The 17960-nt window shown below is 38.7% G+C and overlaps 1 protein-coding gene across 4 annotated transcripts in view; it reads left to right on the plus strand.

The window, feature by feature from the left end:
• Positions 1-17960, plus strand: part of CABIN1 (calcineurin binding protein 1) — a 122864-nt gene that overhangs the window by 74971 nt on the left and 29933 nt on the right. For all 4 annotated transcript variants that reach the window (XM_075041633.1, XM_075041635.1, XM_075041634.1 and 1 more), the window contains exons 31-34: positions 11698-11861; positions 13894-13990; positions 15122-15763; positions 16223-16297. In XM_075041633.1, the coding sequence (XP_074897734.1) occupies positions 11698-11861; positions 13894-13990; positions 15122-15763; positions 16223-16297 (978 nt within the window). The remainder of the gene's footprint in view (positions 1-11697; positions 11862-13893; positions 13991-15121; positions 15764-16222; positions 16298-17960) is intronic.

The following is a 17960-nucleotide window of genomic DNA, read 5'->3' on the forward strand; positions in this document are numbered from 1 at the left end:
TGTTTCTATTTTTTTAATTTACTGCAGCATGTGTTTATTTGTGCAACGGCAGATTTTTGTGTGTGCTCTGGGTATTTTGCGTGAAGCAGATCTAGGAGATCTAGGAATTAAAGCATATGCTGTGGAGGTTTTTATTACCCAGGGAGCTGCGAGATGTGTCTTTTTTATTGGAGCATATTCAGGTTGACATCTTGAATACCCAGATATTGTTCTGGTTGTTTTCAATAGTAGGACTTCTGTGTGGTTTAACATCTTTACCGGAGTCTGAAATACTCTAAATGTTGAGGCCTTCCTCGCTCCTCCTCCCCTTCCATAATTACTCTGGTTGTTCTCAAACAAATAGTTCCTATCTCGCAATATCCCTGAAATCAAACGCCAGCAGACTGTACCCTGTCTTCTGCCTAGCTAACTGAGTCACTGCCATGCTTTGTGCTAGATTAAGCTGTCGTAGTATTGCTGCTGGTTGAATATGGAAGATCCCCTGTGTATACTGTGATTTACGTTACTGTAAATAGGGTAATTGAATTATAGCTTCTCTGCAGTGTCTTGTTCCTCTGGTGTTATCAAAGATAGTCAACTTCACTTGGGGTGCTAGGCAGGCTTCTGCCTAAATGTTTACTTGAATTAGACATTTCCACTAACTCTTATAATCGGATAAAGAACTACTTTTGTTTGTTTGTTTTTAAACCCTGTATTGCTGAGGAAGCCTTGGGAGTCTCTGAAAGCAAGACAGCATTAGGTGTTAACACACATTCTACCCCCTCTCCAAAAAAAAACCACCAACCAACTTGAATAGCAGGTTAATGAAATTCTGTTTTGTTGCATGAATTCCTGTATTAGAGGAGAAAAGATATTCTGAGGTTAGCTATGGGGTGCATAACACTAAGAGATTTTTTTGCCTTTTATAGCAGTCAGGATTCATTCAGGGCCTCCACTTGCTGGACAGAGAAGGGAAGTGTTCTATGGACGCTGCTGTAGTGGGTGGAGAAGAGATAATGAAATGAGTTATCTGTCAGCTCCTGATAACTTAATTTGAAGATCTTAATTGGTGAGGATGAAATGTGCAAACTCACGTAGAGCTTTAGTTGTTTGCAAGGATATGTTTTCTCCAAGGCTTGCCTGCTTTCTACCATTGCATAGGTCTTTTTCTGGTTCGTAACTGCTAATGTGGGATATTTGTTTCTTAGAACCTATTTTAAATAAGCTGCTTTCTGCCCTCAACTTCGGCTGACAAACAGTTTGAAATCCAGGATGTGTGCTTCTGTCACTCCTAAGTCAGTATGAAACCTCAGACAGAACTGTGACCTTCAAATACGAACTAAGTCATGTATTTGCAAACACATATCTTTATAGAACTGGCATTAAAAAAAAAGGAATAGGGAACCCCAGTTAGATCTTACAGGATTCTGATTTGAGATTAAAAGGCTTTTCCGCTAGCTCCTGCTGTCACTTTACCTCTGTCAGAACACTAGAGGAGTTTAAATTTTTGTTCAGTTCAGCTCCCTGTTACTTTTGCTCTCAACGTTGACAAAAGATGCAAGTATTTCTCTGCCCTTCCAGATAGTGTGTGCATACCGAAATACCAGCTGGTGACGGAACATGCCATTCTTGTTGCTTTCGAAAAGGCTTTTAGAATTTGATGGCTAATAACAAACAGTTGAGTATAATTTTTTTAGTACCATTCTTGGTATGTGTGGCATTTTATGTTTTCTCCTAGTTAGTGGTACTTGTTTATATTCATGCTATTAAAAATATTGACAGTTCTTCATTACATTCGGATATGCAGCTGTCTTAATTTTTGTAAATAACTTCACAGTCTATTCAGTGAAATTTACTAGCTTTTTCCATAATCTAGATTTGTTCCTAAATAAACTGCAAAAACCCCTACCTATGTATACTTTGAAGGCTGTGGCTTGTAAGCTACTAAACATGAGTCTGAGGTCATAACAATCCTAAAGAAAATTTGATGAAAGATTGCTAGTATCCAGCCAGAGGTAGTTGTTACAACTACATATTGATATGTCACCGACTAATGACAACATGGCTCTTTTCTGACCAAGTTGCAGTATGTACAGTACACAAATCTGTTTGGTTTTGTGTTGCATCACCTCGAACCTACTTACTTTTTCGTACTTGCTCAGTCAGTCGACAGAAGCTATGCACAATGGGTTGCTGAGGAAAAATGTTCTCTTTTCAAAAGTCCTTATGTGGACCCCCAAAGTTAGATGATGTGGCTGCATGATCACCCACAGTGCTCTGAGATAAGAGAAACTCATGTGTCTGAAGGATGCATCTTAGCCAAAAGGTATTGTAAGGAGAATGTTTCTCGGTAATTTTACATGAAGATGAAATTTTATATTGAGGTGAAATTAAGCTGAAGGCTCTTCTGTAGTAGTTTTAAAGGATATCACTTGATTGTATTTTATGAGCTGCTATGTGATACTGCTTTAGAGGGTTTTGTCTTTTCAAAAACTGTGATGGAAACTAGTAGCAAGCGTTCTCTGGACCTTTTGATTTATGTTCCTTAAGGCTCGAAGACCTCTTTCAGCATGATCTCGTAATGCCTTGTATTCTAGTGATTTGATGCCGACAAGAAAGAACATTGAGTACTTCATCAGTGTTGTTTTCTGAAATGATAGCATCTTCCTCTGCACTACTGATCTAACCTGGGACCCTCTAGCTTTTGGTATTTTATGAGATTTTGAGTCTAATTTGGTGATATATTTGTAAAGCATACAGGTGAATGATGTTATTTTTTCTAAGCACTGTATGAATATGCTGAAATATTTTGGAAACACTGGGGTTTTACAGCTTCTCATCTTGATATTTTAGTGTGAGCGTCATTCTGTAGAAGAGAGTCTAAAAGCTGAAAGACACTCCGTGCTGTCAGTGCAGGGATGCTGAATGTCAGCTGTGGGGCAGGAGTGGGCAGTTAAGCATTTTGTTTGCTGAAAAGTAAGGGATGTCGGATTGAAGAGCAGGTTTTCTTGGCATAAAAATTTGAGTATTTTGGTAAAAGAACTTTTTAGCACTCTGACAGCCTAGTTTAAAATGCTCAAAATCAGTTGAGTCTTGTATGTGGAGACTGCCTTGCTATTAAAAGGGTAATCACATTTTATGTATTGGGTAATCAGTAGTTTACATCTAGAATGTGGTTGTTGAAGTAGGCGAAAATGTGTTTATTCAAACCCTGTGAAATCCTTCAAGCCTACTGAAATAGTAAAAGGTGACATCCTATACTAGAAGGAGACACTTTCTGCAGTGTTTCAGCATGAAGAATCTCCGAACAACTCATAATTCTACGTTAACAGTGTGCCGAATCTCAACAGTTAGCATACCTTTTAATGTTATGAAGTTCTAGTCCTCCTTTTCTTTCTAGTCTCATGTATACTGCACTAGATGATGGAGGTGAATCAGTGCAAGCTGTCTGGAGATAGACAACTTTAGGCACCTGTAAGGCAGGTAGATAAGATTTAGCATTTTGCCTTTACTGTACTCATCCACCCAATTTGAAAATTAGCTGATGTTCCTGTGAAAAATCTGTCATCTTTTGCTTGTAGCAGCTGCCTTGCCCTTGGCCCGTTTGGACATTCCACAGATTGTATCGTTCTCCACATCCTTTTGAACATCTGTCTTACGTTTAACTTCTCCGTTTAAGCGTTGTCCTGTTGTTATTCCCAGAGGAGTGGAAAGGCTACCTTTTGGAGAGTGAGGCATTTGAGACTTATCTCCAGACTTTAACTCTTCTGTCCCTGCATTAGATTGCTAGGTATTTCTAATCTCTCTTCTTCATACCTAGGCTTTGTTATGCTGTACTGCTCTTCTATTCTTTTAAGGCAGGATTGTTGTCAGAATAACGTTAGCAATACACTGTGCAGGGTTCACTAAGTTTAGCTGTCACCAGATGTAGGCAAAGATGATAGCTGATGGTTCTGTGTTCTGAAGCAGTTTTTGATTTTCTTAAAATTAGGCTGAGGTGACCCTCCCTCCACCAAATAAAATCTAATACTGGTTAAAATGCATGTACACTACTAACTGTTTATTTTGTAACCTCTGGGAAGATGGGGACAGTCACTCTAGTGACAGAAATGTAGGGGTCTAGGTAAAAAAATCTCACGATCCTGAAACCTGCCCTTCTCTAGGAACCAACAGCTTTGTGTTAGCCCCAATTCTGTTTCTGGTTCTGTAGCACCTCCCTTAGGAATAAGAATGAGTAGTGGGGGTCGACCTTGGCATGCCACTGATAGAGACCAGAACTGCCTTGCAGTCTTGCTGGTTGGCATTTGTAACATTTGTCATCTTTTATGGCTTAGTCATCATCCTTTGCGTTCAAGGGAGATAGTAATTTCTAGTGTGTAGCCATCTCATCCTAAGGTGCAGCCTATAATAGCTCAGGTGAGCCACATTCCCAAAATGCCTTTTTCTCTCTGTAAAAGTTTTCTGGGTGATACCATTAAATGTATGTGTCTATATCATAGCTATAAAATGTGGAGTTAGATTAAATGAATCCCATGTGTCAAAAAAAGAGAGTTTGCTAATGTCTGCAGGGGAGCTAGTGCAGGCTTCCAGGCACATGGATGGACTGTACCAAGCTTGTTTCATTAGCTTTGAGTACCATTTGCATCTGATGGCAGGCAATCTGGTTGTAGCAGGTATGCAGAAAAGATTTAAGCAGAAAAATCTTCTTAAAACAAAGAAAGGCTGTCTGTTAGACAAAACCAGAACCCCCATCAATCTCTAGATGTGCCCTGCTAACCACCTACTTTGGTGCTAAAGAAATCTTCCTGCGTCTGGCCCCTGAAAATGCCTAAAGAAATGCAAAATCCTGGTAAAGAGTTTTCCTGTTGAGGGTTTCATATTCTTTTATTAGGTTTCTGCATCAAATTATTTGCTTATTAGAAGATCTAGAAGCATTCTGTACTCTTTGGATTTCTGTGCTTTATATCCTCCCAAAGAAAGAATTCCAGGCTCTTTCTGAAAAGGACAGGACATAAACCGAAATGTACCCCAGAAAAAGATATTGAAGTAACAAAGGCAGAATAAGAAATTCCAACATGGATGAGCAGACACCTTGCTCAGTGTTTTCTTTTGAGTACATAAAGTGCCTGACTAAATCTCTGGATGACTTCTGCTCTTCTGCATCCCTTTGGCAACCTTCTTTCTCTCCTTCTTAAACCCTGGATTGGCTGCAAGACACAGCGAGTGAAACTTTGCTGATAATTTAATTCCTTTCCTGACCAGTCACTTTTCCTCTCTTTCCTAAAATACAGCTGGTAAAAGGGAGCAACTTCTCGAGGAAATAAAATAAATGTACTGAAGTAATTTGTCCAAAAGTCTTTTTATCAATAACTGACCTTCCAGCTTGAGGAGTTGTCCAGCTGTCCAAAAGGGAACCTTTTTTAATGTTGGCAATGGGGGTGGGGAGGGAACGCAAAAAAAAATAAAAGTCAGTGTTCCACAGCTATATCTTCAAATCCACCTTTGCTTTAGCACCCTAGATTTGCAGAGTAGAGAAATGAGGGGCTAGACAAGAGGGAATCTAAGGTTTGTTTCTTAGAGTACTCTGGGGAAGGATGCTCCACTGGCACTGCTGGCATTAACCTGGAAAATTAGTGTGGGGAGCAGTCTTCTTCATCCAGGGGATGATGCATTATGCACATACCTCCTGTGTTTCCTGGATTTTCAAGTGGGTGATGTCTGCCTGAGGCACACTGTTGCAGAGCTCCGGAGCGACCGCAGCTGTGTCATTGCTTGAAGAGGATTGCACCTTCAAAACAGGTTTTAAGAGAACAGCCTGTTGGCTCCTTCTCACTTTCTTCTCTGTCTGTCTTTCCATTGTAGCCATGGAGTAGAATGGATTCTTTATTTCCTCTTTTTATAGTCTAGTTAGCCATTTCCCTTTAAAAAGAGGCGATGTGACTTTCTGTTGACGTTGTTGTGAAATCACATGGTACATGGGAACCATCTGAGTAAAAACTCCTCAAGCCTCATGACAGAGTGAACAAAAACCTCTAGATTCTGCCTGGCAAACGGCCAAACCCAATGTTTTGCAAAACTATCTGTAGACCTCAGTTTCTGTTTCACAAATTCCACCTGAAGTTGTAACTCATCATCTTAACAAGGCATTTCTGGTTTTTTTATAATTGCTTACGCAGCAAGGAAATTACTCCCTTTCCCTGCCTCGTGTGTGTATGTCCCTGACTCACGCTCACGCATGATAGTCTCTCCAGGTGGATATGGCTTGAGTGTTCTTTTCATAGGGTTAAAACCAATTTAATGTTGAGTCAGCTGTAAAATGATTGTTCTAGAAATTGAAAAATCTGAAATTTAAGACTCTGAAAATGCATTGTATTTTGGAGAGAGAAATAAGAGGTGAAAATTGTCCATTATGTTTCTTTATCAGCATATGATAATTGGAGCATGTGGAGCATTTTCATTTGTCAGTATTTTTCATGCTACTCTCTTGCTAAAATAATGCTGCAGAATTCCAGAGTTTTTCCAGAAAGCATACGTGCTGTTTATTCAGTTCCAAGTGTGTGTGTATTTAAAAAAGAAGAAAAAAAGAAATGGACAATATTTACCTTGTAGACCAGGAATTGTAATCCTGCTTGGTTCTGACTTATTGAAAGGAAGTTGCTGCAGTTTTACCTTATTTCTGTTTCCTTTTCCAGGTTGATAAAATGTCATTTATTTATTGTCATGCTATTTTTTATATTCTGTTACTGTACTATGTGAACAAGACTAACAATAGACGAGGAGTGCTGCTTAAATACTCTGAAAAAGTTTGTAAGATTTTTCTGAAATTGGCTAAGTTACAGAAAGCAGGGGCTGCTTTTTTTTTCCTTGATGACACAAGTCCCTGCAGCTAATAATTTTAATATTCTGAATATAGCTGCTTTCATTTCTTAATACTTTTGTACCCACTTGCATTCCTGTTCACAGGGGTGGAATTGTTCCACTACATACTGAATAGCTGTGTGGATGAAATGAGGCACTGAGGAAGAAAAATAATAGAATTGTCTGTAGAAAAGAAGAAAAGCTAAACTCAGGTGCCAGAGGAAAATAATAAGAGATATGGGAGCATGTTAAGATTGGATGAGAAAAGGCGGTTTAGTAATTTGCTAAATGGGGGAGGGAAGAGTGGTTTTAATGGTTATACTCAGAACTAGCAGGAAGTCATGAGTAAAGCAAACACATGCTTACTGACTTGAACATTAAATAGAGCGATGCTTACAAAGAGGAGTAGGGATATTCAAGGGTCCGTGCTGCACTTTCCTAGCTGAAAAGAGTGAGGTTTCAGATCCTGTGTGTTGAAACTGTTCAGCCCGAACCATATTCCTTTCCTTTTCAGGCCTCCAGGGCAAGATGTTAATGTTGACTTAAGTAACTGTGAAGAGAGGGCAGGAGTAAAGCTAGTAGTACTTCAGTATGTTGTGCTTAACCCTGTATTAAAACAGAGACTTAAAAAAAAAAAAAGTTTAGGGAAGTATGAGCTTTCCAGGGATTATGTAATTGTACTTAGTTCAACTTCTGATTTTAGAATATTGTGTCGGTTGTTGCATTATTAATTGGTGGCTTCCCTGCACCACTTTATTAGTTGGTTTGTTAGCTTTGTTGTATTTTTTGTTATATTTTCTAACAATCTTAAAATAGTGCTTGAATTAGTTTTGCTTTTACTAAAGGCTCTTCTTAGTAGAACATTACTGAGACTGACAAATGAAGTGTTTCGTTTTGCTTTGGTCACTTGAAGGCAGCAGTGGAATTGAGTTTGTTTTATGTGGTGTAACTTGCACTTCTGGGACTCCTTGGGAAAAAAGAAAGGGAAAAAAAAAAGGGAATTGAGTCGTAAGTAATTGGAGGTCTTTATTTGTAGCAGTAGTGTTTATATGTATTTGCTTGTTATAAGTGAATTGGAACATCTGAAGTATGGCTAGCATTTCTCCATTTCATTAAGAGAAACCATGGAGCAGTGAGAGAGTAAAGTTTGATCTCGGCTTAGAAAATGGCTTACTCTGAAGCTCTGCAGTGTCAGCAGCAGCCATCCCCAGAGAAGTTTGGGTTTTGTTGAGAACTGACAGCCTTTCCTCCTCAGAGAGGCATTCCTAAACCCCAGGGAATCCCCTCCCGTAAAGTTCTGGAGTAAGCAGCGTGGAGGAATAATAAGCACTTCCTTCCTTTCTATTTTCAGTCACTGAGCTAGAAAGTATCCACTACTGCTGTAGCTCATGCTCACAAAACCCCGTGCAGCATGGTCCTCTTTTCCTCACCCTCCTCCCGAGTCTTCAGTTCTTCTGCAAGGGGAGGTTGTGCAGCAAGTTTCAAGCTGAAAAACAATTTAAAAAACTGTCACCAGGAATGTGGCGTACTGACTTCATTATTCAGTTTCACATTTAATGTAAAATTCAGTATTAAGTTATCCACAGAGTTTTCACATGCTCCCAGATCAGGCTTGCTTCCCCCGCCCCCAGCTCTTACAGGGCGTTTGTTTAGCCAGGAAGGCATGGAGAGCAGCTTGATGTTTTGGATCCTGAGAGGCATTTTGGAGTTGTTGGAAGCATCTCACTCCTTCCTCTAGTTTCATGTAAACAGCTTCGCTGGCTGTTGCAGGAGGGAGGAGAACCTTTCGACTGTGGGAATAGTGGCCAGCAAACAGGAGCGGTGTGTTGGACGTAAAATCCTTTCGGTGGCCAGAGCCGGAGACATTTTGTCAAGTGGCCTGAGTGGTGATAAAGTAACAAAACCTTTCAAAGAACTGCAAATGTTTGTCGCAAGGATCTGTACTCCTCTGTGTGTGTACTTTCAAGAGAGGTACTTTGCTAACAAATCTGAATTTTCAAATGATGATATGAAAACTGTAATTTTAGTCAAACTGAATAACTTTTTCCAGTCTCCTCCCCAGTTACTTCATTACAAGCTTTCCATTTGTATCTTCCTTAAGTTTTGTTTAAAATAAAAAAGCCTACCATTCAGCTTTTTAAAAAAGTTGCAATATATGATCTGAATTCAGAAATATTCCTCCTGAAGGTTATTGATACTTAGGAAGGAAAAATTCATGCCTGATGGGCTTAGTTAAACTTCTCTTTGGGAGAGGTTTGAATGAGACTGTTTCTTCAGTCTCTGACTCAAATTGCAGTCTTAAAAAGAATTCAACATCAGTCATGAAATAAATTCTGATAAACTCACTTTAACATCAGTGTTTTGCATATTGCTTAGTAAAATCATGGTGGAATGAAGATTGTTCTGACTCCTGATGGCAGGTTTCTTTCTGCTTTTGGCTTGAGGCTACATGTGAAATAGGCAGGTATGTTACATAGGACAGTAATCTTACTTATTGCTGTTTTGCATTTATAAAACTGCAAGTCAACACAGGAAAAGGTAGTGACTTTCATTTTAAAATCAGACCTTCTTTTGTAATGCCAATGATAAAGTAAACTCAAACACTCCTAGTATGAGTTTTAATTTAAGCTATTCCGAGGTGCCCTGTTGTAGAAAGAAGAGCAGCATTCCCCCAAACATGCAACTTTGTTTCTGTCAGATGGACTTTATAACTTTCACAGCTTTCTAGCTGCAATTAGCATATTCTGTCATTGCAAATGGGTTTACTGCATTATTATAATTTCTGGGGTAGCATTAAAATGTATACACAGGACATGTGAGAAGGAGCTGCAAGATTATTTTCAACTGATTCCACATACGGCATGTGAAAGCTCCCTTCAAGTGATCTGCCTAATTCAAATGAAGGATGAGATAATGCTGAAAAAGACCAGGAACCTACACATTGGCTGTCTTCCATTCCTACAGTATGCATCTAAGTTGACCATAAATTGTTTTGTATAGTTAAATTGGCTAAGTAGGTTCTTCCAATGTGGTGCCATTATGAGGCATTCAGTTGTTTTAGGATTTGGCAGAAACCCAGTTTACATATGTGCAGAAAAGCAAAAAATATCAGCTCCAGAATGTGTGTGTTTCATCTGTAGCCTGAAAGGAAAGTCACTGTATAGTTTGGGGGAAGAAAAAGCTTGTCTGTTTAAATTAAGTATGTGCTGTTTTACGGAACTATTACCTACAAGATCTGTACACGCTTGAGAGCTACTGAGCTGCATGAGCAGATAAGATCTTTGCCACCAAGCCGCAGAAGGTACTTGTGGACGTTGGTAGTTGGGCATAGGAGGAAGCGACGGTTGTGCCTCAGGGGTCAGTCATGGTTTGGTTTTAGGTACTTTCTAGAAAAGGTAAGCTACAAAAAAAAGTCTGCAAGAAAGCTTCAGGGAGCAAAGAGGAAAAATGGCTTGCTTTCTTACTCCCCCAGTGATCACAGTGGAGAGCATGAGGAAAAGCAAGAGTAAGAAAATTTGGCAGAACAGTCTGTGCATTATATCTAGTTGAAGTCATTGTTTCCTCTTTAAAAACACTGATACTTGTGTGTATTTTTTTCCCAAGTTCCTATACATCCTATGGAGTAGAACTGCAGATTCCCTGAAGACATGCAGGGGGAGGGTCTGTTGTAGACAGGCCTGTTACATATCTGCTTCTTTTGTGGTCAAATGTCATTTATGATCGTAGTAATCATTTTCTTTCCTTCCACCTTGCATTAAGTTCTGAAGAATTTTGCTCACACTAAAAGGAAAGCTAAAAATATCAAAGCAAGACCTTTAAACAAGGATAAAAGAGTAAATATTAGTATATCCTGCTCTCTGAACAGGTTTGGAAAGCAGAATTCATTTTCAGTCAGGTACTGAGAGCAAGTACTGCTATCAATGAAACTATTCTTTCCTGCATTGTCACAAAATGGTATACATGACCAGAGGATTTTCATCTTAAAGAGCTACTACAGGAAAAGTTTCAGAACTGAATAAAGCACAAGGGAAGGGTTTGGAGTGATGTAACAGCAGTTTTTGTGAAAGGTCATAATATAAGTTACATACTAACATGCAAGCATAGGAATATTTGCATTGCTTTTTTTCAAATATGGTTGACTAGTGTGTTGACAGCATCGATGTTAAACACCTGAAAAAAATCTCCTTAGACTTATTAGACATTGCAAATCTGAGCTGACTAACCATAACTAAATTGTATTTTCTATCAGTGTCCAGCCTTGCTCCCCAAAGATTCCCTTGTCCCAAAATTTAATTAGAGGGATTTGAATCTGCCATTGGAAAATGGATACTGCTGAGGAATCTGATTCTACCTAACAGACTGGTTAGTGCCATGGTGAACACTGATGATATCAAGGCAGTAACCAAGTTCCTAAGACATTCAGTAACAGATTATTTGAAGGTAGAAGCTTGCTGTGGCTGCACAAAAGTAGCAGCTTTCGGGCTAGGAAAGCTTATTTTAAGTTACTCCTTGTTTTTTATGGTAGTTGAGCTTTGGCTTAGGAAGACGTGTTCACAGACATAATAAGAAAAATGCACAGTATAATTTAGGCTTTGCTTGCTTTTTTTCTGGGAATAGTTCAGAAGAATATTTAGGTGTGCTGTGGCCTCCTGCAAGCCTCCTTCTTTTGCTGCTGGCAGGAATCAGTTGACTTTAAATCCAGATCTCCGTGTCTGAAGGACCACAGCATTTGTCTATCCATTTTTCCCCTGACCCTCAGTGCAATGCAGTATGCTGTGGAATCCGATTCGTATTTCAAGATTTCTGTCCTTTTCAGTTGGATCCCTCTGTAGAGGTTTCCTCTTTTCTTTTTTTCTGCAGGGAATCTGGCGCATCCCCGTGGATGAGATCGACCGCCCCGGCAGTTTTGCATCTCATATGAACCGCTCTATTGTCTTACTGCTCAATGTGCTGTCACAGCTAAAGGATTACAACACCTTGCTGAAAGTCTCATCTATGCTACAGAGAACCCCTGATCAGGGAAAGTATGATATATTTATTTTAATCTGTTACTTTGTAAAGCTTTGAGTATATATTGTTCAATTTGTAACTATTTTATTTAAAGATGTTCTTAGTTTAGGGAAAAAAAAAGTGGTTAGACCGATTTTCTCAGGAATATAGTGGAATGATGGGTAATTTTTCTCAGGATTACAATTCCGTAATAGAGTCTAGAATTTCTCTGAATTTCTCTTGAAACTCAGAGCAGCCATACAGCTGCCTTAACAGACTTGCAGAGGTTTTCTGTCATGTGGAGGGATTCACTGGTGGAACAGAGCATCGTGACTTCTGCACCTCTCTGCTGGCCTCTTGCATAAGAGCTGTGTCCAGTGAGGGAGGTCACAGCCCAGGCATCCTGCCTTCCTGTAATCCTTGACAGACCGAACAATGGTTATGTGCTTGTTGGCAGCTGATGCTATTTAAAAAGCTTATCCTATTCAGGGGTGATCTAATTTTAATTGCATTAACCTTATTTAAGAAAAAAGAAGCCATTTAATGTGAGCTATATACAGATTTATATCAATGTGAAGACCAAAATAAACATCTAAGGAAAACATTGAAGCAATCGAGGTAAAATTCTAGTAGCTTGCCGAGTGGGAAATGTTGAAATTAGTCTCTGGCAAATGCTTAAGAAATCGAACTGAATGATTGATGGCAATAAGTTGGAGGCAATGAAGGTTTCTTCATGTGTTTTTGAGTGTGAGTGCATGTGAATTTGCATAGATTGTCGTATGTCTGGGAATATGTCACCACATGTCCAGCAAGCTTGAAGCCAAAAATACTTTGACTTTTAGCATATCAGAAGTACTGGACCATAGAAGGTTTAAATTCTGTCCTAAGCAAGCCCACAGTTGTACTAAAAATACTATGTTATTTATAAGTCTAGACTGAATTTAACAAACAAGTAATTGGACATGTTGGATCAGCCAGTGCCAGCTATGGTGAACTATAATCGTTATAGGAACTTATAAATGCAAATATGCTGGGTGTGTCTGGTATATGCCTGTAACTACCCTATTTTTAAAAATAGGGTGTTTTTAGCTGAACTTTAGTTATTACTGAAGTAATGAGGAGCCAGTTTTTTGTATCTTTTTGCTGAAAAGCAAACCATAAAATTACCAATTTAGTGTAATACTGTAGAGAGAAAATAGGCGTTTTAAAAATGTTGGCTTTTTGACTGAAATAGTACCCTTCAAAGTTATTTACTTGATTTTTAGCCCTCATTAAAACCAACCAATTCTGAAATAGAAATTCAGTTTTCCATCAAACTCAGGTGGGATTGATGGCTGGAAACGTTTTCCTTGAAAGTGAACTAAATCATTGTGTCAGAATACACAGAAGTTACGGTGCTGTAGAAAATTAAATGAAGCTATAGAATGAATAAGTTTTACATGCACAATATTATCTTTTTACAATGCTAAATAGGAATAAAGGTATTACTGCACCAGTGTTTTAGCTCTAAAAAAACCTTGATTCAAAGACAACTGATATGACCAATGAGAAAGGATTTGCTCATGTCCTTAATCTCCCATGCACGGTTTATCCAGAACATGAAAATCACCTGACAGTTCAAGATAGCTTCGTGTGACTAATACTCTTTTTCAAGAAAAGATTTGAACAAAAAGCTGGTATTTGAGGGGCACAGAAGGCTTGATACAAAAAACCTGTAATTCTGGTTGTCTGTTTTGCTCTTGGTTTGATTGGTTGGTTTGTTATTGTTTTGGGTTTGGGTTTTGGGTTTTTTTTCCCCCTCCCCTCTGTTTGTAGATAGTGCTCTTTTGCTTCATGCACGTCATCTTTGATGATTGTGGGGAGGGGAGGGAAGCATAGCTAAAGTGTTATATTTCAATATACAACTGTATATGTTTTGTTTCCTTTCTTCTAACTTGTTTTAAAATTGTTGTGTTGGGGGGTCACTGTTGTGTTTTGTTTTGGTTTTTTAATGTCCTGGTTCTTGCTTTTAAAGTCCTATAAGATTTTGGCAGTTAGTTTAATTTCTGTTCTCTTACTGTGGCACAGGAAGTACTTGCGTGATGCAGATCGCCAAGTTCTGGCCCAACAAGCCTTTGTGCTTACAGTGAAAGTGTTGGAGGACACTCTCAACGATCTGACACAGGTAAGGCAGCACTGTGTTTAATGGTCATTGATTTAGTAATTAGATTTTTCTAGGTTCAGTTTACTCATTCCTTAGATCTCCTGAGGCTGAAGGGCTACATTACTATCACTTATTTCTAATACCTTTTGTTTATATGCAACCACACAGAAAACCTTCTTCCAGCATTGTTGTTTTTCATTTTTGAAATCCAGTAACAAATACAGTTGTTGAGAATGGATTGCAGTAAGTTTGGTTTGACTGTCCCTGAAATTTCAAATCAGGGTAGTTACATGGAGTATAAGAACAGCTACATTTTCAGGTGGGGTCTATTGGAAATTTCATTTTAAAATGAACTAAGATTCCTCTTGCAAAACAAAACCAGACAACTAGATATGACATGTCTAGCCATTTTTAACTGCTAGACCTTGACAGCACCACACCTATTATTACATTTAATTATAATCTAGATTTAATTTTAAAAAGTCATATAGAGACCAATCAGTTTCCAGGTTAAGATGACTGGAAATTGGAAGTTTATTTGGCAAACACATTCAAGGAAGAGCTTGTTCCTAAGGGTTTTCCAAGTTAACAGAGTATAGGTTTAACAAATTAAGTGAAAACATCCTTAAGAACACTGGAACTCTGTGTATGAAGTACTTCGTTCATAAATCTGGATGGAAGAATTGTATCACTAGCAATTTTTGAAAGAAGAGATGATGTACTAAGGTTTTCTACCTTTGGACCATCACCAAAGTAAAGGTCCAAAAATTAAAATACTATAGCAGAGTTTAGCGTACTTCTTGATCTACTAACAAGAAGAAAGTTATGTAAGAGCAACCAAAAGGAAGATTCTTAAATTTGAGGTTGATCTGCAGCTGCCAAAAGAAACAGGTTCAGTTTTTACTGCAATACATTAGAAGAAAATTTTGTGCTATTAAAACCTTGGATTTCATTTAGTTGGATCCCACAGTATAGGCTGAAGTAGTGGCGGGGTGGGGAAACATTGCAGCTTTGGTTGAGCCTATGCTGTTGATTTTCTTCAGCAGAGACAGCAATGTAAAGGTACTCATGGTCCATTCATGGTAGTCATAGCTGTGCTCAAATGCTTTCTGATTTCAATAATAACAGAGAAGAATGACTTCTTTTATTAAGGTTTCAGAAGATCAGAATTCCAAGTCTTCTAACCTTGCTTCAGGAAGGATGACAACAGACGTCTCTAATAAAGCTAGTGCTGAAGAGGGGAAAGATGTCCTTCCCAAAAAAACAGTTTTATCAGATGGAGTAGTACATAGTACTGAAAATGGAGTAAAGGAAGTGACCCAGGGACAAATTCCCAATGCTATGGACATATTGGAACAAGATGACAAGAATGACAAGGAAATTAAAGAGCTCCCTGGGCCTGGTTCAGTTGAGCCTATGGATCTTGATGGATATTCCAATGACCCTGAAAAAATTGATTCTTCATGTAAACGCAGTGAGCCAGACCGTCTTCAGTCTGGCAGGAACTCAAAGGAGAGAGCTCCAGAGAGCCGGACTCCAGAACTTTCTTTGGAAGAGCTAAGTATCAGCTCAAAACATCAGCAGCAGGCAGCTAAAGGAATAGTTCAAGCAGTACCTACAGAAGAACCTGTCCAGAGATCAAGCAGGAAGAGGAAATTACTTGAGGATGTGGAGTCTGGGAAAACACTTCTGCTTGATGCTTACCGAGTATGGCAGCAAGGTCAGAAAGTTATGGCCTATGACCTGGGTAAAATTGAGAAGATCATGTCTGAAACGTACATGCTGATTAAACAGGTGAAGTATTTTATCATTAATTGTAATTTCTCTGTGTGATGTCAGACGTGATCATAGAATGACAATAATTGCCAAACAAAGCAGTATAAAATTGGCCCTATATCTGCTCAAAAGTTGGGGCGATAAATACCTCCGAAGAACCACTCTGTTGACAAGACTGTTGCAGGGGGAGGGGGGAAAGTAGGACCCTCCATGTTTTGGAACTAAATATCTGAAATCAGTTAAGAGCTATAATACCAATTATATGGGGTTTGATCATGCTAAATGTTAGTTTGAATTAAGAGGGAGTTGTGTATCTTTGAATAAATACTCATGAATAACTTAAGATCACTGTTCAGCCATAGAAGTGCTGCTTTTCCCCTTCCTCCCATGCTCTACATCCCCATTTCATCTGAATTTAATTAGATTTATAGATGAGCTAAGTAATTACAGCTTCATTAGTTGTGATTCTCTGTTCAGGTGGATGAAGAAGCAGCACTTGAACAGGCAGTCAAGTTTTGCCAGGTGCATATGGGGGCATCAGCCCAGAAACAGGTAAGCTCTGTGAAGTCCCTGGCTGCTTGTAACAAGCTTTTATTACTTAGTCTGCATGATCATGTCTGTTGCTGAGTGTTTGCAGCAATTAGAAATATCTACTTCCCTTGTATAGTTGTCATCTATGATAAGTTGGGCCACGTTAGTGTAGGGAGCTCATCCCTTTTGTTAGGGTCATTGCTGCCATTTATGTCAGGCTTGAAGGATAGTTTGCGTGCCCAAAAGCTTTTGGGGAAACCCCAAACAATTTTCAGATTGAAATATTTATGGCTCACTACCATTTTCTTAAATGTCCACGTCTTTCCTCAGCATTTCATGGATGGTAATTACTTCTCTCTGATCCCTAAGGGCTAAAAACCTCATCAGCTCTTCCCTTGCTAATATTGCAGTCTGCTCCAGAGATACCTAATATCTTTCCTCTCAACTTGCATGGTCAAGAATCTGATTTTAACTCTGTTACGTTACTCAGTTTGGTTTTTAGCTTGTAGTTTCTGGGTTTATCCAGCAAACAGTTATAGAGCTTTAAAAGGATGGTTATTTATCAGTCCCTAATGTGAAATCAAAGCCAAGAAGAAAACTGGATGAATGACATGTTTAGTGGTCATTCATTTTGCCAGCAAACCATCAGCTGAAAGCCCCAAAGTATTTTCTAGTTTTGTCCTTCCCGTAATTTTTGCCACCAGCACACAATGATGCAGTTGTTCAGCAGATTTTGACTAGAAGATAAAGCACGTTTAGCAGAAAAATCTATGTTCCTAGTTAATAGTCTCTGTTTTAATACTGCTCGGGGCTTTGTGCATGTTTTATGCTATGAAAACATAGTATGTGTTATCGATTGCTAGCTCTCAAAAAGTAATTAATATTTGTCTAAAAACAGTTGAAAAAAATCTGTTGGAGTGCAACTTAGAAACCTTTTGTTGTCTTTGAGTGTTTCAGAAGTGGTGGTCTGTATCATGCTTAAGTGTAAACCAGGAACCATCTCTAAGGTTTTCTGTACAAGAAAGGTAGATAACTATATGAATTTGTTGAATCATGTTCAGTACTGATTTAAAGTAGAGCTCTTTCAGAAGTGTCTTGAACACATTTGTTTTATGAGCTGCAGAAATTTATTCTGGTTTTCTGTGGTTTGTCTTTTCTGTCCCTCAAGTATCTCTTCTGCTATGATTTCATCTTCTATCATCTGTAACTTCATCTTCCTGTCATGTGTCTTACCCAGTAGAAATGTGCAAGGAGAAGTACATGCTATTGACTAGTCTAGAGATACCCACTCACTGCATTCCAACTTGCCCGTTACCAGAAGAAAAGTATTATGGTTGCAGGGATGGGGAGAATTGCCTGCTTCTCCATCACTTGATTCTTTCCCTCCGCCTAGGCACTAATTTTCATTAAAATGGAAGGACAGTAAAAGTCTTTCAGAATTTCTTTTCATCCTCCATAGTTGGATGAGGCTTTTCTACTGTAAAATAAACCCATCTGCTTTGCAAAAACATAAGCTTTTGAGGAGGTACATCTCTGATGTTAGCAAGTTAAGTATTGTCTTAGGTATTCAAATCCTTTTCACATTACCTCACCTGTTTTTTCAAAATAAATGCATTTTTTAAACCTCCAGATAGTTCTTCTAGTTCCTGAAGCAAATCCCCTGTCTATCTGTCTATCACCAGAA

Source organism: Buteo buteo, chromosome 11, assembly GCF_964188355.1.
Source record: "Buteo buteo chromosome 11, bButBut1.hap1.1, whole genome shotgun sequence".
In the NCBI taxonomy this organism is placed as follows: domain Eukaryota; kingdom Metazoa; phylum Chordata; class Aves; order Accipitriformes; family Accipitridae; genus Buteo; species Buteo buteo.